This window comes from Thunnus maccoyii, chromosome 19 (genome assembly GCF_910596095.1).
Source record: "Thunnus maccoyii chromosome 19, fThuMac1.1, whole genome shotgun sequence".
Taxonomy (NCBI): Eukaryota; Metazoa; Chordata; class Actinopteri; order Scombriformes; family Scombridae; genus Thunnus; species Thunnus maccoyii.
The window spans coordinates 25,664,797-25,684,697 of NC_056551.1; the positions used below are offsets into that span (position 1 = coordinate 25,664,797).

At 37.9% G+C, this 19,901-nt stretch overlaps 1 protein-coding gene across 1 annotated transcript; it reads right to left on the reverse strand.

Annotated features, from left to right (window-relative positions):
• Positions 1 to 1,528: 1,528 nt before the first annotated feature.
• LOC121885381 (BRCA1 associated protein) lies at positions 1,529 to 18,347 on the reverse strand. The gene is made up of 13 exons (XM_042394778.1): positions 18,088 to 18,347; positions 17,010 to 17,171; positions 14,139 to 14,361; positions 13,867 to 14,056; positions 12,239 to 12,352; positions 11,567 to 11,715; positions 10,978 to 11,053; positions 10,734 to 10,872; positions 9,381 to 9,490; positions 9,215 to 9,304; positions 9,002 to 9,105; positions 7,025 to 7,164; positions 1,529 to 2,419 (listed from the first exon to the last, which is right to left on the reverse strand). Exons 1-13 carry the CDS (start codon positions 18,164 to 18,166, stop codon positions 2,202 to 2,204), a joined length of 1,794 nt encoding a protein of 597 aa, XP_042250712.1. The 5' UTR covers positions 18,167 to 18,347; the 3' UTR covers positions 1,529 to 2,201.
• Between the last annotated feature and the right edge of the window lie 1,554 nt (positions 18,348 to 19,901).

The window sequence follows — 19,901 nt, forward strand, 5'->3', positions numbered from 1 at the left end:
TTTCTGACTCATCAGTCCGAAATCCAACAATATTATATTATTATCTTATATGAAGAAGAAAAGCAGCACATTTAGATGTTATATTATTGGATTATTATTACAATGTATTAACATGAAAGAAGTATTTTAATGTTGCAGCTGGCCAATGTGAAGCTGGTTGTATCCATTTACATTATAATCAAGTATAATAGTATAATAATAATAATAATAGTATAAGATGATCATATGTTTTGTATGTTTAGTAGTTTTGTTGAAAACTAATTGGCAACTATTTTGTAATTTTTCAAGCAAATATGTGAAACATTCGCTGGTTCGAGGTTCTCAAATGTGAGAATTTGTTGTTTTTCTTGGTTTTACATTACTGTAAATTTAATATTTGGGTTTTTTTTGGACAAATACAACGTTTGAGGACGTCACCTTGGACTCCAGGATGATTTGAAGGGTGTTTTTCACCATTTCCTGATGTTTTATTGACTGAACAAATAATGGATTAATTGATAATAGAATAATCGTTAGTTGCAGCCCTTGTTTTGTGTGTAAAATATTAATTTGCAAATTGACGAAGTAACTACAGAACAAAGAGTAAAACATTTCTCTCTGAAATGTCGAGAAGAAGAAGTATAACGTAGCAAAAAATGTAAATTATGAGTAATTCAAAATGATACTTCAAGTACAGAACTTGAGTTTTGATGCCATATTCTTGTCATATGGGATGGATGGGAAGAATGGGAAGTTGTTGTCATGGTAACAAGTCAGGAGCATTATACACTGTCTAGTTACAGATAATCTAACAGGTGGGATTTTTATGAGCTTTCACTCCTAATAACGTAAACAAAATGATTCAGACTTCTGCCTGTTTGTGAACAGATTTAAACACTTTCTAACCTATTTTCAGTCTATTTTGACGGTTTTGTAGCCATTTTTTTTTTGTTGTTGATATTTCTGGAAGTGTTTCAGACAGGTGGGAGACATCGCTGCCGTCACAGGTTCCTGGTATCTCTGACTCAGTTTGGCGTAAGCGGTTTTTCCCCCAGTCAACTGCTCGTAATTATAGTTTTACTTTCTACAACCATTCACTAAATAATTTACTCAGCAAACCTTCATTTCCTTCATGTGGCGTCATTTTTTCACGGTGGAAAGAAGCGCGTCCTGCTCGGTCGGCCTATCACAGCTGCTGGTTTATTGCTTATTGTGACCATAAATATACTAAAGATCAGCCTCACACCAATTTGCAATCCAAATTGTGTTTATTTTCCTGCTGGGAACACAAACGTGTGGAGCTGCTCTGTGTGACCTTTCAACAGACGCTCCCCTCCCTCCTCCAGGCTACACGTACCCCTGACCTAAAGTAGGTGGTCCGTGTACTTCCTGCTCCTCCAAAATAAAATAAAAAACAACCTTCCTATCAGCGTGTCTGTCCTTCAACCTTCCAATAAACTGATATGAAAGGACACGACATGTAAAGCCTTATTTATCTTTGTCATCCTGAGTCATTTTCAGTCTTAAAATAATGATCCCAAAAAAAAACAACATTTCAGCATTTTACTTAAGAACAGACAAAAAGCCTAAAAGGTGACAAAAACTTCATTTTCTTTTACACAAATCAAACATTCATCTCTCAGCCTCTTCGTCCTGCTCTCATGTGTACAAGAAAAACAAAAAATAACATCTTTAAATTTAAAAAAAAAAAATCTAAGGATGTCAAACAGACTTTAAGATCGTAAGATTACATTAGTATTAAACTGGGCACAATAGAAGAATATTAACAAGGCAAAAATGAACATAATTTTGATCAAATAAATATCATTTATGACCAAAATAGATGCTCTTTTAGATTTGGAAAACAGCAGAATATATTTACATCACACAGATGTTAAATATATTTGGAAACCATTAAAAGGTTTTCGTGTCTTTAACGTCGTACATCAGTTCATCACTTTCCTTCTCGCTGAAGCTACATTAAGTTAAGGTGTGCAGGTAAATATCATCTCTATTTACTCTTTCTTCAAGGAGTCAAGCGTCTACTATCGAGTCTTTGTTCCTCTTCTTTCTTTTTGTGCTTTCTGGGGGGGGGGGGGAACCACAATGATTGAGACACATGTTTAACAAATGGACAGAGCTCAGTCGTAGACACGCGACTGAGAGAGCAGCAGCAGCAGCACTTTCCAGGTCACTTTTTTTTTTTTAAAAACCATCGCCGCCTACTTCCTCTTTCTGCCCCGGCCTCTCCTGCCTCTGCCGGAGGAGGGGCCGGCTCCCGCTGAGTCCGACGGGCTGGCGGCGATGTTGATCTGTCCCTCTTGGATTTCGCTGCGAGCCTCTGGAGGCAGGTGTTCGATCTGCTGCTGGGTCTCCAGATAAAACATCACGTCTCTCAGCTGCTCCTGCAGTTCTGCGATCGTCTCGTCCTTACGATCTCCTGAAGAACACAACGGACGACAGAGAGATGATTTACTATGATTATCATCATAGTACAGTAGTATTGTAAGGATGAGTCACCCAGTTACAGATGAATATACAGCTTGTCAAACATGTAAACTGAAGAAAAATAACATACCCTTCACTTGACGTCATTTTAAACTCAAATGTTAAACGTGTGTAGGGTGTATTCAGCCCTCGGGGTCAAAGCCCCCACACAGCTGTGTGAACTTCCTGTCTGTACGAGAGACTGTAATAAACATTTAGACCTACATATGACCGACAATATGAACAATTTATCCCACAGATTAACTTTTAAACCCCCCCACCTCCCTCACTCTGTTGACTTTAAGGCAGCAGTGGACCTTTACATCCAGGCTGTAAAAACAGAGAAATGTGTATGATGTCGTACTGACATCCTGTGCTGCTGCTTTGATAACAGAAACGCCCAAAAGATGACATAACCTTCCAGATGTTAGAGAGAAATTAATAACCCTGCTGCTGCCATGTTAGAGTCCACTGAGTGAATATGAGTGAAATATTAACATTATACCTGCTAATACGAGTGTGTCTATCGCCTCTATCATTTAATTGTTTGGTTTTTTTTCCAGACAAATTCAGTGACACCAGACGAGTAAATCAGTTGCATCTTCAAAGATTTAGATTTGCAAATTAGAGAATTGCAAATTACAAGAAAAAAAAAACAGAAAAACGTGTTAAGTTGTTAAGTGTTGATTCATTATATTTGGGTTCATATGTAGTTCATTTGCAAATTTCACAAAAGTCACAGTAAATGAGACTCTTAACAATTCTTAAAATTGACAGAAAATACGTAGTTTTCAGTGTGTAGTTTTATATGTCAGCTACATATTAACATATCAGGCTGTTTCTTATAAACACTAATATAACGTAGCACGTTTCCCAGATACTGTTCCACCAAATTACAAAACCCATCAAAGAAATAAGTTACATAGCAGCTACTTTTAAAAAATTATTGAAAAAAAAACTACTTAAGAAGAACTGTCAAGAGTCTAATTTATTAAGAAGTTTTGCAAATTAACACCCTTTTTGTAAAATGTTTTCTGCTCAGCTGTGGAAATATAAAAATAGCAGCATATTGCAACACAGTCTTCCTCTCTGACAATCTTTAAAATCTTTAAATTTAGGCTTAGAGCTTATTAGGTGGAGCCAAACTACTTGTTTTTCTCATGTTTGTCAGTTGTACAATATGCTACATGTTGTTATTAGCGATTCACACACATGTTTACTTTATTGTAAACATAATTGATTATTCTAAAAAATGAATTCTGAATGTTTGTGCCAATGTGTTTTTATTCTTCCTTTACTCATTGAATGCATTATTGTTTTGTGTGCTGCTCAACATTAGCATGTTAGCATTTAGCTCAAAGCAACAGCCTCAGTAAAGCCTCACAGTGTGACTGTAGAGTCTTGTTTATGTTGAAAATGTCTCCCTACGTACAACATCCTGGTCACCATCCTTCACTAGAAAGATGAGAACTCCGGGAACACTCGTAGTATGAGGGACAACTTATAAAACACATTACAAACAACATTTAAATAAAGTAAGTTGGGTATGAAAAAAGGTTAAAAAAAAACATATCACATATCAGCCAATGGGGCATCTACAAAGATGGGTTGGATATATGGTCGTGTGGCTTCAGGCCAATCGTTGTCCAAGAAGGGATACGGGTGACGCCATATTTGGTCCATTAACTAGAAAGGTGCAACTAGGGGTTGGTACTTGTTCATCCAAAAATGATTTATATCAGTTAAGTAGTTAAAAGTTAAGAAAAAGGGGGAATTTCAGAGTTCCACACGTGTGTCGCCGCCCAGAACAAGAAATTGTGCTCAGCTCTCGAGAATAATGTGTTTGAATGACTTCTAGTGTCAACAAAGCAAAAGAAACAGCAGATTTATTTACATTAGTGCTGATTAAGCTTGAGCTGGCAAACATCAGACATATGAGTGTAACTAAAACATCACTCGACTAAACTCTGACTAAAGCCGCTCATTTGCACCAGAAACTTGTGGTATTTATAAAGTTGCTTAAACTGACTTCAACATGTGAGTAACGCTTGTGTAAAAAAGCTGTGGACTAAACTTCCGAATGTCTCTCATCAAAACAAATGAAAGAGCACAAAGTCTGTGTGTCTTCCACGTAAAAACAGAGCACGTGTAGCGTGGGGGGGGGGGGCGTTTGTTTAAACAATCCTCATCCTCAGAGACACACGGCGAAGGAAAAATACAGGTATGTCTAAAGTGTAGACCTCAAAATTCCACCCAGACCTTCAAACCCTCAGGCGGAGCGGTAATGAACACCTTCCTGAGCTGAAATACGCAGGACGAAGCTGCTCTCATCATGTCTCCATGTTTACAAAAAGACACTCTGAGAAGAAAAGGAGGGTTTAGCTCAGTAAAATATCTTTTACTGTAGATTTGACTCATCTGACAAAGATAAAGCTGGACTGAAGCTGGTTAAAAGGAAAGTTCAAAGCTTTTATTTCACAGGTCTGTTAGTATTATAGTAATTTCCTGGTAATTTTCTGGGTAATTTGCAGATATTTAACTATTCATTTGTAGGATATTTTGCAGAAATGATGGCGCAATTTGGTGCAAATTATAAGAACAAAATTGAAAAAAAGTGTTGGGTTGGTTTAGTTGGTCATTAATATATTCATACATAGTTGTTAATTTGAAAAAAATCTTAATAAATTACACTCTTGACAGTTCTTTAGTAGTTTTTTTTTTCAATAATTTTCTAAAAGTGGCTGCTGTGTAACTTAATTCTTTGATTGGTTTTGTAATTTGGTGGAACAGTATCTGGGAAACGTGCTTCTTTATATTAGTGTTTTTAAGAAACAGTAGTGATGAACGTCTTCCTGAGCTGAAATATGCAGGACGAAGCTGCTCTCATCATGTTTCCATGTTTACAAAAAGACACTCTGAGAAGAAAAGGAGGGTTTAACTTGATTCACTATATTTGGGTTCATATGTAGTTCATTTGCAAATTTCACAAAATTCACAGTAAATGAGACTCTTAACAATTCTTAAAATTGACAGAAAATACGTAGTTTTCAGTGTGTAGTTTTATATGTCAGCTACATATTAACATACGAGGCTGTTTCTTAAAAACACTAATATAACGTAGCACATTTCCCAGATACTGTCGAGTCTAATTTATTAAGAAGTTTTGCAAATTAACACCCTTTTTGTAAAATGTCTGAAAAATACCCGTAAATTATTTAATTTACCAAATATTTTTTATAACTTAAATTTGTATAAAATGAAAGGACCTGTACAATAAAGCTTTACCAAAGACAAAGTCCTGTATGTGATCAGTCGTCTGTCTGATAATGTGGCGACACTCGGCTGAAGGTTCGGCTTTCTGCGTAGCTGCAATTTGTTTGTGATTTGCAAGTATTGCTTAATAAAAGAGGAAGTGCTCTATGACTGCAGGCTGCAGAACAAATATCACCCGTCTCGCTTCTGCCTCATCCAATATTTTCTCTTCAGCATTCTACATATTGGTGTTACCTGTTCTTACACAGGATGGTCCTGTTGTTCTGGATTCTCTAGTCTGACATGTAGACCAGGTTGTGTGTAGCATCTAGCAGCACAACACACAAGCTAATGAGACTCATTCGTGAACAACATTTAAAAGTGGCTTTAATTGATATAATCTATCTTTGACCTTCCTCCACACTTGTATTTTTTTATTTTTCCTCATCTGATCTGACCTTATTTTTCACCGGTCGTTTAAGGAGAAGTCTGGTGATTTTACATTTTTCTTATTTACAAAAGACCAAAAGCTCCAAGCCAATTGCTCCTTACTGAAGATATAATCATTTAATGTAGCTATAATTGATATTAATAATAACATATGATCTGTGAGTGTGTAATGTGTTGGTTGTCACTCGTAGTGATTACAGCCACATACAGAGAATTATCAGTGAATCTCAGCGCTTTCATAGCATCGTTTTCAGAGAAAAAGCTGTAAAAAGCCGCTGTACACTACCTGCTCACAGTTAGCTGTAGACTAGCTGGTGAACATAGTGGAGCATTTAGCAGCTAAAGAGCCAGATATTTCCCTCAGGAGTTGGTAGAGAGTAAAAACAGAAGCTAAAAGAGAGTGAATATTGGATTTACATTCACCAGGTGGACAGAAACACGACTCCACATGAATGATAATGTTGTTCTGTAACTGCTGGATGTGGAAATAAGCAACTGTTTGCTGACAAGTTCAACATAGACTTAAAATGTGATGACTGGTCAGTTTTGTTTTCACAACTTGTCACTTTGTAATCGGGAAAACTTCCTGCAGCATTGTGACGTTTCACTGCTTTTATTTTTCTTTCGCTTGTTGTGTGTGTTGCAAACTTTGGCTTGATGTCAAAAAGACTTTTTAAGACAGACTCTAAAAGTTTTCTGTTTTGGTTTTCTGCATCCTTTGGATAAAAATCTCTTTGATCGGGGAGCGAGATTTGTTTTTCAAGCTATATTATCAAAGACGTTGTTATCGCCACGTTCCGCCATGATAAACGTGTATACACCAGCATGTTACTGTGATTCATTCATCTTTGCTCACCGATTTCTTTTCCTTTGCGTTCCTCCTCGGCCAGCTGGGACTGCAGCAGCGCCTGATTGGCTCTCAGACAGTGGTTCATCTCCTGCTCCTCCTTCAGCTCCTGACTCAGCTTCACCACTCGACTGTTCAGCTGAGTGTACCTGAAGACGCAAACACATGTTGACAAGTTCACCTTCAGACTCTTTGGTGTAAAGTCTAAAAAGAGAAAATTACAGTTTATTACAACTTGGGTTTCATGTTTCACTCATGTTATTAACGTAGATGTGTGCTTCTCCTGTTTAGACGCACATCCTGCAGTCGTCTGTAATCAAGTTAAATACTAGGATTGAGATCCTGGTGTCTCCTTTAAATTCTTGGCAAAACAGACCAAAAACTTCCAGGAACTACGGGACCAGAGAAGCTAATCTCAGGAACTAAATTTGGAGCTGAAAGTCCCTTTAGAAGAATATGGATGCAAATGCAAATTGGACACATGACGACTTAAAAAACAACGACAGCGACATTTGAATCATATCAACACATCAGGAAACAGCAGCATCGAGTCGTCCTGCTGTGACGTTTCAGTTAATGAATGAATGAAAAAGGAGACTGAAAAGTGTCGTCCTGATATCAACACTTGCGTACTTCCTCGTTTTATGTAAATGAAGCAGCCGTGGTGTCTGTGTTTGACCCATCAGAGACATTCAGCCTTGTAAACTCCGCCCCTAAAGTCCCGGTAGCACTAACGCCTGGACCTGGGACTTTCCTACAGGAACTTCATTTAATTCCTGAGTTCCTCAGAAGGTTCTGGGAAAGCTCCACTGTTGGAAACACCCTACATGTTAGAATTTCCTGCAAAAATAACCAGCAGGGTCCAGGGAAGTTCAGCGTGTGTGTGCTTGTGTGTTTGTGTGTTTGAATTCTGAAGAATATGATACATGCTCTGACAACTGTTGTAGCTACAGTACAGTTCGAGCTGACATAACACGTATTATAATAACTGGGTCAACTTTTTACCTTTGCTTCCAATTACTTTTAATGCTAAACTGACAGCTTACAGTTCAGCTGTGTGACGAAACCTGAACTAAATTATGCAGACAGTCCAACAAACGGCTTAATTAGACCTTCATCACCAAATAAAAGCAGCAGTGCTGATTGCAGGTGCATAAAATCGCTCTAATGTCTAAACATACAACAGAAATGATCCAAATAAAAAAAATGGCTGCATGTGATGGATATTAATCCACTGCTGTAATGACCTCAGGTCATTTCTGTAAAGATAAACTCCTGTAAAACCATTCACATAAACTGGTAAGAAGATGCTAAAAAACAGAAATGAAAACAGAAAGGCTGGGTGATATGACCAAAATCTCATATCACAATGTAGGTCATTTCATATCGTGATAAAGATACCTATCACGATATAGCACATTTTAATTCAATGAATAAGTCTCGCTGCTTCTCTGCTCTCTGTGAGTGCAGCGCAGCGGTGGAGAGTTGACAACAACTAAACTCGTTATGTTACTGTTAGTGCAATAAAAGCTTCGCGAGTAAAAAGCCAAGACGAGTAATTTATCAATGTAAACTGTGCAAAAGATGGACAGACTCCAAATGATGAAAAATATTGCCGTAAAGAGTGTGATTTGCATAACAACGATACAAATGATAGACATTTTTCTCTCACCGCACGATATATATACATATCGTCATATTGCACAACCCTATCACATAATCTAACAAATATTAAAGAATAAAAAAATTTGATGATGAATTATCAGCAGTTGTGTTGTTAAAATCAAACATCATTTGGGGTGGAAATCCTGGGAAAAAAAGCGATATATTCCCGGGAATATTAAAATAACAGAGAGACACACAGAGCCGAAGCCACTTCAGTCAAAACAGACAACACACAGAGGGTCATCAAACTACTACAGTTGGGCTTAATGAGCCCCAATATGAACACAGTCAAACCTGTAAAATGCAACCAGATGGACCTACTTTTTCTCTATGCTCTGCTTATCTTTGCTTATTTCTCCAAACCGCTGCTCCAGGTTGTCACAGCGCTCCAGAGTCTCCTTAAATTTAGCCTTCATGTTGTTTATCTGAAGGATGTAAATAAAAACAGGAGTTAAAGGACACACATGTGCCCAGAATAACCAGTAAAGACTTGAATCAGATAGTAATTAAACCAGCTGACAGCCTGTATCGTACCTCCTCAGCTGTCTCCTTCTCCAGATGAACGATCTTATTCTCCCAGTAGATCCTCTGAGACTCCAGTTGACTGGTCAGCAGGTATGAGTACTGCAGACCAGGACGGTTCGTTAGAACGTTTCAGTGTTGATTATTAGTAGAAAGAGCGACAAAAGCGAATGTTTACCTCTAACTGAAGTGCATCAATCTTCTCAGCGTGGCAGGTGTCTCCCTCACATTCATACTGAACCATCTTCCCATCAGTCTTACTGGCCACCAGTCGATGCACGTAGTTATCTATGATGGTGAAGACGTACATGAGCTGGTCAGTTCATCAATATAAATACTATACATGATAAACAATCCCTTTGTCAAGATTTATACAACAATTATAAGAGAAATGTTGACCATAAAGCCAAAACAACATCATATTTTCTCAATATTCTCCTTCAATAAAAGTTAAAATTCAGCCTCATCTTTCAAAACACAGATCTCACATAATGTAAATAATGTAAATATACTGTAAATAGTCCAAACATTAATTCCAAAGTAACAAAAAAATCACAAACAGAATTTAAAAGAAAACTATTAATTGATTAACAGATTGACTTAAAATTAATCTGCTACACATTTTGATTATCAAATCATTGTTTTAGTAATTTATTGAGTAAAAATATCAAACATTTGCTGGTCGCAGCTCCTCAAATGTGACGATTTAGAGCTTTTCTCTATTTTATATCTTTGTAAACTGAAGTTGTCGTCCAACATTGGATCAAATAATTTCATCCATATTTGAAGTTTTGCTCTAAATGTGTTGTTGTTTTGTTTTTTTATATATAACAGACTTAAAACTACATTAATCAATATTGTTTACAACACTGAATGGGGGTTGCTCACAGTGACAAACCCAGAAATAATTATCAACAAACTATGAGGACTTATTGCCTCTTTTAGCTCAATGCTTTGATTTTACAATATATTTACATGTTCGTTTCCAGCAGCTGTTTTCAGTAGGAAAACTCCAATAAACCCTTTGTAAACTATCAGATCCAAACTGCACAGATATTTTTGTCAGGAGTTGCTATAAAGCTATAAAAGGTGAGTGTAAACTGGATTTACAGACACTGAAGTGCCCAGAAACACAAAATAAACTCAAACTACTGACTTTTACTGTCTTTCCTTTAAGCCAACAGGGCAAAACTCCATCTGCTGATCAAGATTGTCTGATTTGATAGAAAGCTACAGAACTGCTACTAAATGGATCTTTTAGTGGTAACATTGTTTTTCCATCAAGTCCAAATGAATATTTATGTTCTGTGTTGTTTACACATGAGCCATAACAGCTTCATAATTTAATGATTAACAGAACCGTCTCTCAGCTTGGTTTAATGATCTTCTGTCCTCTAGTGGACAAAATTGATTAATGCAGCTTTAAGAATGAAACATTTTTTTGGTCCTGCGATTGAATATCACTGTCCTCCACCAGCAACATGTGACTAATGCAAACTAACACACACACACACACACACTAATCCAGTACCTCCTGCGTAGTCCCAGACACGGTGGTTGGTGAGCTGCATAGCGTAAGTATGCTGTGTTTCCTCAAAGTGCTTGTAAGCATGCCGGCTAACGTAGCGACCACAACCGATGTGCCCACAGATCAAACAAATCCACAGGTTCTACGGACAAAACAACAACAACAACAACAACAACAACAACATGAGATAAGAAAAAGCTTCAATCAGACACACGAGTGAATAAAAAGAAGATCCGATATCATTTACCTCCTGAACTCCGCACTCAAAACACTTGTTCTCTTCCACCGGTTCTGGTGTTTGACAGTAGCGACACACAGGACACCTGGAAACAGAGCACATAATTCAACTGTTGTCATACACATGTGTGTGTGTGTGTGTGTGTGCGTCGCCCCCTTTGTCACACAGAAGAATATGTGTAAAGAGGAGGCCAGAAACAAACAACACATGACATGAAGCCTGGAGAAATAACCAGTGGAGAGAGAGCATGTGACTCAGTCCTTAGTAAACAAAAAGGTTCATTTATTTACACGGCTGTAGATCTGAACCAGATATAAGCTGAATGATAAAGGTAAGCTCAAAGGTTAGCTGACGATCATATCTCTTCTTGAAAGATGAGGTAGGTTAAAACATCAAATTAAACTATTTCAGCCAATAAAATTCCTTGAAAGCAGATATCAAGTACTAGAAGTGTCTGGGAGCGAGACAGCTGAAGGGTTTTTAACTGTGACAGGCAGCAGCAGCGGTTACCTGCACATTATATGGTTAACACTCACATGACAGCACAGAAAAAAAAGTCCAGGAATGTTTTCTATGTGTTTGTGTTTGTGAAACTCACGAGGCGTCTTCCCACCGCTGGAGACACTGGCTGTGGAAGCTGTGGTTGCAGAGGGTCGTCAGGATGCCGTTGACGGACTCGTCCATTCTCTCCAAACACACGGTGCATTTTGGCAGCTCGGTCAACTCCATCACCGGCAGACTGGCTCCCTGAAGAGAGCGACACGACACAACACTGACACGTTATCACCTTTTAAACTGATACGTTGAACATGTTAGCAAACAGTTGCTTATTTCCACATCCAGCAGTTACGTTCACTCTCTTTTAGTTCTGTTTCTGCTCTCTACCAACTCCTGAGGGAAATATCTGGCTCTTTAGCTGCTAAATGCTCCACTATGTTCACCAGCTAGTCTACAGCTAACTATCTGTCTGTTTGCCGTTTGGTTCAGTGGCTTTTTGCAGCCTTTTCTCTGTAAACAGCTGCCTGCTGCAGCTGAAAACGATGCTATGAGAGCACTGAGAGTGAACCAGAACAGTAAAGTTGCAGTTGGACAGATAAACAACGAGCTGAAACTCACTATAAAGCTCCATAAAGCCGAGAGGGGCTGCAGAGTCACTGATAATTCTCTGTAGGTTCATCACTGACAGCTCTAATTATTAATAATCAACCAGGGAATCCGTTTCTACAGACTGAACAGTGACGTGATGAATGGGTAGACTGGGTATATTTACCTCTTCAGACTTGATAACTTCCGCTCGTTCCACATACACCAGTTGGCAAACTGCTTCCTCTATAGAGTTGAATTGGCGGCCGTTACACGCCGTGTAAAAACTGTCTGCATCTGCCTGAACAAAGACAAGAGATCAGGTGGGTTAAGTCAATTAGTGACTGAAGACAGGAACACACACAGATACGTTCACCTTTAACTACGAGGCACAAACCTGCATGCATAGAAACTGAGGAAACAGCTCATATTAGTAACTAACTGGGAAGTTTTAAATGTCTGAACTTCCCTCCAGCACATAAACAAACTACAGCTGTTACTGTTGACAGTCTAAACCCGGGTTTTAAAGGTCTGACAAAGACTAAATTGTATCTAATCTACAGTCAATACCCCGGGACAAATGAAAATTGTAGTTTTTCTGGCACAGGGCAAAAATATATATGAATAAATAGGAGGAATATAAGACTCTGAGCATTAATAATGTCAAACAGATATTGAAAAAGTTATATATCATATTTTTTTCACTCCTATTATTCTTTGTCTTATTTTGATTTGGGTGATAATCAAACTCTTGGTTTTGGAACTACAGTTCCCATAATGCTGTGGGGAATGTAAACAGGAAGTATATGTTTCTGTGGATTGAGAGCATGGATGTATAAAGAGAAGTGGATACAGGAAGAGCGCCAGGCTTTGAATCAAATTCAACATAGCGGCCAAACCGTGTAATTACAACGTCACGTGATGCACACTGGACCAAAAAGACTTTTTCTCATAGACTTACATTGTGAAAGAGACGTCTATAAATCAGCGGATACATTTTTCTGAGCATCACAACCCCTCGCAAAATGACTTGTCTCACTATCAGAATTAAATCCGTTTGGTCCGATCATGTTTCAAAAGCCTCGAAGAGATGATTGAATTGTTTTATCTACATTCAAGTTAGCTGGAGGGCTAAACCGGAAGTAGCCGACTCGGCCGGCGAAAGTCACTAGTGCGCATGCTCTATGGGCCGCACAATGTGGAAGATCCGGGTACGCCACATACGCCACTGAGCAACTTTCATAGGACTGAATGGGGCCCCGCCTCCGACGCTGTATCCAGTTCTCTTTATGCATCCATGATTGAGAGAGTTAGCTGTGGGCTACAACTTTAGCCCAGTGGTTTTTTGCTTTATATTTTGGTAAGTTGGCACCATTAAAAGTCTGCTGAATCAGCTGTTAGCAGCTCCTGTTTACAGTGTAGCGATGGATGTACAGACAACTATCACTGGATTACTGTGATACTGAAGAAAACTAAAAAAATGTGATGATTCTCAAGCAAGTTCTGCATCTTTTCTCTGATTTCTTAGCAGATTTCTGGATGTATCATCAGAGATAATCATAAGTTCAGGAAGTGCAAGTTACACTAAATCAAAAAATCTGTGCATCATGTCTGTGTGTTCAGATTTGACTCAAAGAAAAGAGGTCATAACTCAAAGACAGTGTAAAAGTTTGGATGCAAATTGCAGCTCATGTCTCTCCCTCCCTGCCCCTCTGAAGAGACCCGTCTCACAGTAAACTACTAAATCAACTATTTTTGGAGAAGGACCATCTATCCAGTGACTTCAAACCTCCTCTGATGATGCTGAGACCTCACCTGTGTACAGAACTTTATCAGGACCATGTACTGGTTTGGAGTGGAGTCCCGTATGATCTTCATATGCTCCATGACCTCATTAAACGGCGCCAAGAGTTTCATGAGGTCATGACTGGTCATAGTGGCGGGGACAGTGAGGATGCAGACCATGGCGCTACGTCTGACGTCTTCAGTCAGAGACGTCATTTTGCTGCGACGAGACGAGTAAAATAAACATCAGCTGATAAACTCTGGAACATTTAATAACTCGGTAAACGTCAGACGTTACTCACTTGGTCTTGTAGAGGTGCATGATACCGTGGATGATCTCCACCGAGGGGTTCCCGCTGAAGAAGGAGATCTGGTCCGGCAGCTGCTTGGAGGGGGAGTCTGGAGTGGTTCCTGTAGCTGCGCTGCCGTCCTGTGAACCTTCAGTAGCTGATTTACTGTCTGCTTCAGCCTGAGCTTCACCGTTCTGCTCCGCTGAGCCGCTGGAGTCTTCACCTCCACCTTTATCTGCAGGGAATAATCAGCTGTTTCAAATCTGAGAACATTATTTGATGTCTTTACGGGATGAGAGCGGCGATATTCTATATTTCTGTTAATGTCACACATCCCATCAAAAGACCAAAACCAGCAACGTGTTAGTGAGTCTCTCAAGACTTTCTGACTTTAATAACCCGTCTGTGGCTTTTTGTCAACAAAGACCTTTGTGTTAAATTATCCATCTGTACCTTTGTTTAGGAAATTTAAAAATTTTGTCAATTTATTCTGTAAATACTCTTCTAACATGTGTTTATGTTCAAATTCATATATCACAGACAAAACCTTCCAGATACATTTCACAATTTTTTTCCTTTTAATCGTCAGACGTTCACTCTTATTCAACGAGGAGATCAAAGGACTTTCATTTACCTTATTGTCACACTTACAATCATCAATTTTTTATTAAATGTAGAGGTCCTGATCTCTGGAATTCACTAACTTTGAAGTCGTCGTCTTCTTTAATAACATTTAAAAAAAATATCTTTTATTTAAATAGAATTTTGTGTGACTGGGTATGTATGACACCTCTCGCACATTTAAAGTGTTCAAATTTCTGTTTTACTTATTTTTTCTTTGCTATAAACGTCTCTTTGTCTATTTGATGTTATATTGTTTTATGACTTGTTGAAACCAAGGGAAGGACTTTGACTTCCTCTCCTGCACAGTTTAATATCATTTTTACTGTGAAATATTTTTATTGTCACCTTTGTGCAAATAAAAAAATACAAAAAATATGAATATACAGAATCCTTCAATTTTTGAAAAAGGCTGAGTCGTTTCCTCAAACAGTTGTAAATGTTGCATCTGTTGACAACTATCTATCAGCAGAGGAGTAATACACATGGTGCTCTAGTGTGTATTTCTAGTAGCAGGACGGTGTATGTATGTGAGTAGAGCTGCAACAGTCAATCCATTAATCAAATGTCAGAAATTTAATCTGCAACTATTTTGATAATCGATTAATTGTTTCAGTGAAGATTTACTCTATTAGTCAGACAACACGAGTAAACTGAAGACGTCATCGAGGCCTCTGAGAAACTGTTTCCTTCACTGTGTTTTAATATTTCATAACAAGGTCGCTGCGCTCCTTCTGAAATCAAATTTAATGCTTTTTAAGACCTCGACAGAGAGAATTTAACACCTTTTCAACAGCAAAACAAATACACATTAAGGCTGAGCTTCATGTTGGAAATCATTCTGACAATATTAGTAGAGGATATTTTTCTGGATAAATGTGTATCTCTATATAACAATCATATGTAAAATATTATAAAGTAATCAAATTAATGACAAATTCAATGAACTGTGTTTCACTGCTACGCTTTACTTTAAACTCTCTGTGTTAAAAAAGCAGTTTCATTTAAAATGTTTAATCTTAATTACAAATTGCTTTACAATCTTAAATTACAAACTGTAATTTTGACAACATTGTGTTGTTCTGGTCGTTCTCGTGCCTACAGAGTCAGCTGTCGTTAATTCTCCCTGTTAAGACACAAACATATTCAGCGTTTCCCCGGTAACAGTACAGGCCAACGAGAACCCTCGCCACGCCAAAAAACCCTTTTTAACACCAAAAATAACAAATATCTCATCATTCAGAAATCAATAGCATTTGGGAGCGTCTGTGCAGCGTTGCTCTGAAACATGAGTTAACGCCTGTGTTGTTGCCTTGGAAACTCTTGGTAGCATAGCTCCTTTTAAAGGTTTAAAGGTGAGTGAGTGGTTAAGAAAGAGAGCGAGCGGAGCAGAGGAGAAGGTTAACAGTAAGTTGTCAGTCTGGCGGTAAATGTACAGCACAGACGACAGTGAGTCAGTTAATAAATGCTGCAGCTTCTCAAGACCAAGAAAAGTCACGTCTGTTGTTTCCCCAACTGACAGGAAACACATGACAGTATATCTACCTTTCATCCACTTTAACAGTCCATTAAATCTGTAAACTGCAGCTAAGCAGTCATCAAATTACAAGTCCTCTGCTCTCTCCTACATCCGCACCACAAAAACCTCTTTTATCCAGATTGTAGCAGCCATCAGAGATAACAGAAAGCTTTGTGTCTTCTCTCTCTCCCTGGTTAACTGTTTTTAGCTGAGTATCATCTGTACTGTTTTGTGTTCTTCTTTAATCCTGTTACCTACATGAAAGCAGGTGGGTCTGCAGAGAACCAATCAAAACATAAGCAGAAAAAGAAAAGAAAGACATGGACTGAAAACATATTTAAAACCAAGTCTTCACCCTAAAATTAATAACTTAAGTTAAGGGGACTTGCTTTTTATCAACATAAGTGAGGCGTTGTAAACAGATTTACATCTGCACAACATGAGGAATACCTGGTACACACACACACACACACACACACACACACACACACACACACACACACACACACACACACACACACACACACACACAGCTTGTTGCTTTTGGTCTTTTCATTGGATTTCTTCACAATAACAAACATGCAGAACATCACCAGACAAGAACTAGTTAAAGCCAGACTCTGTTCTGGTAATGTACTACACCTGAGGCCATGAAGAAAACTGTGCAAACAATATGTTCATTGTTCTTATCCAGCTTGTTGGTTTTAGATCATCCTGCAACATTAGTACATGTATGTGCTTACCTGGGCTGGGCTCAAAGGTCTCTATAACCATGTCCCCCATCGCTCTGCTGCCGATGTGTTGGTGCAGGACTGCTGCTCTTTCCAGCTCCGTCTTTCCGCCCAGAGTGAGTTTGGCTAAACCCAAAGCTTTCTCCTGCAGTTCCTCATCTGACATGCCTTCAACTGCAGAGGAGACAGAGAGGCAGACACAGGCCAGGTTTTATAGGCTCTAATGGACCGCTGAGTGCTTTAACATTATGGGAGTGGTGGAAGAGGTATTAAAACCCTTTACTGGAGTAAAAGTACCAGTATTATGAGCTTTATGTAGTTAAAGTATTGCAGTAAATATTATTATTATTATTATTAATGGTGAAGCATCAGTGTTAGAGCAGCATGTTACTGTTGTAGCTGCTGGTAACTTCTGATACACAAATCTGTTTTCAGTTTTTGGACTTTTTCTCTAATCTTTGATTTTTGCTGAAATATTGGATCATTTGAACATTTATTGAAATGAAAGCATGTGAGAAGTTTAGAGGGAAAAATCACTATTTGGTGGAGCTGTTAACAACTCATAGACATGTGAAATGTGACCCCGACTACACACTGCTTTTTGTAAGACGTCAAAAGACAAAAAGGTTGGAAACCACTGGTTTCATCTTTAACAATGTGTTGTATTTTAAAAGCTTGTTATATTATCCATTGTGTCAAATCTTCATCTGAAAAGTAACTAAAGCTGTCAAATAAATGTAGTGGAGTAGAAAGTACAATATTTCCCTCTGAAATGTAGTGGAGTGGAAGTATAAAGTAGCATCACATGGAAATACTCAAGTGAAGTACAAGTACCTCAAAATTGTACTTGAGTGCAGTACTTGATTAAATGCACGTAGCTACTTTCCAGCACTGCATTATGAACACATGTAATTTGCTGTAGTTAGGTTAGTTACGATATATAATGTCTACTTTTGTAGGTAATTAACTAACTAACAGCAGTTAGACGCTTAGCTTTGTTGTCACTGCTGGTTAGCTTCCTTGCTAACAACAACAGCAGTGACTGATACACATATAACATCATTGTTTTTGAGAAAAAAAAATAACTCACCAGCTGAGTACTGGAAACCCTGTGGACAAGGAGACTGGTCGGCTAATTCCAAACGGATAACGACCAGAGACACACTCATGTGTTTTAAAAGAAACGGCCACTTTTACAGAGAACAAAACAACCCGGTGACAGCTAGCTAGACCAGCTAGTTGTTAGCTATACCTCCAGATGGCTAAATGACTAGCAACGTCAGAGGAACAGCAGTTTGTTTCTGTCTTATCCGCCCATAAACACACACATTACATTTGTGTTTTATAACTAAAACACTACAATTGTCTAATACTACCCTGTCTATGTGTTAACAACTAATAATAGCATGTTGCTCTTCTTCTTAATAAGAAATGAAACAGCAATAATTTGGTGGAGGTGAGCTGCTGCCATCTGCAGGAACAACTTCTTCTTCTTCTGCTGATATTTGCTGCAGACTGGATGCAGTAAAGATGAGCTGCTGCCCTCCGCAGGTCATTTGTAGAACTGCATTGGAGTATTTTTACACTGTAGTATTAGTACTTTTACTTAAGTGAAGGATCTGAATACTTCTTCCACTTTAAAGCCTTGAAAAAAGGACAAAATAATTATTTGTGATCAAGACCCTTAAACCAAGAAGAAATACTAATATTTAGGGCTGCAACTAATGATGATTCTCGTAATCGATTAATCTGTTGATTATTTTCTTGATTAATCAATTACTTGTTGGCTCTATGAAATGTCAGAAAATGGTGAAAAATGTCGATCACTGTTTCCCAAAACCCAAGATGCAACCTAAAATGTCTTGTTTTGTCCACAAACCAAAGATATTCAGTTTACAGTCATAGATGACTAAAAGAAACCAGAAAATATTCACATTTAAGAAAAGTGGAATCAGAGAATTTGGACATTTTTTTCTTAACAGATGACTCAAAATGATTGATCAATTATCAAAATAGTTGATGATTATTTTAATAGTTGGCAACTAATTGATTCATCAACTAATCATTGCAGCTCTAATAATATTTGATACTTTGTTGTGCATTGACATGATAATCGTATGGAGGCCAAGAAAGGCCATAAGGATTTGAATCCTATAACCAAGTGAATACCTAAAATCTAAATACCACTGAATTTATACCACAAATATTTTTTGCTTTGAAAACCATCTCTCTGAATTTATGTTGTTTGGATTCTTTGAAATTTTAAGGGGGTAATTTTAAGTTGCGTACCTTCAAAAACTTGATTTTAGGGAAGACATTTCCATTTTTCTAAGCACTTTAAGGACTTTTTATCCCTGTTGGCTTAAAAGTTGAGTTTGGAAGTTAATTTTTGAGCTTGGAAACAATAATAGGCATAATAATGTCACCACAATGCCCATTTAGTAGCTGTTCAGAAGCAGCAGATGGAGTTTTCCCAGTTATCATGACATTGTAGATGTTCAAATTTCCATTTTCCTATACAATTCAAGGACCTCTTGTCCATGATGGATTAGAAATTGAGATTGAAAAGACTATGAAAAGGAAGATTTATTTTAAGAAAAAATTAGAAAATTGAAGTGTCCAACAGTCAAAACTATATTCAAGTTGTGCATAATCAAGTGGTAACTTTTAAGAGCTAAAAATTAAAGTGAAGTAAAAAAAAAATCCAGTGGCTAAAATTGGGACACCAAAATTCAAGATGAAAAATTCCTACTTGAACATTTGAACTATTAAAGATAATCAATCAAACTTCTCTCCTGGCAATCAGGGTACATTCAGTCAGTCACGTGATTCAAGAAAGAGAAGTTCAGATGAGCGAATTAATACCCTCAATTTAAATTTGTGACATTGCAAAACTATAAATCA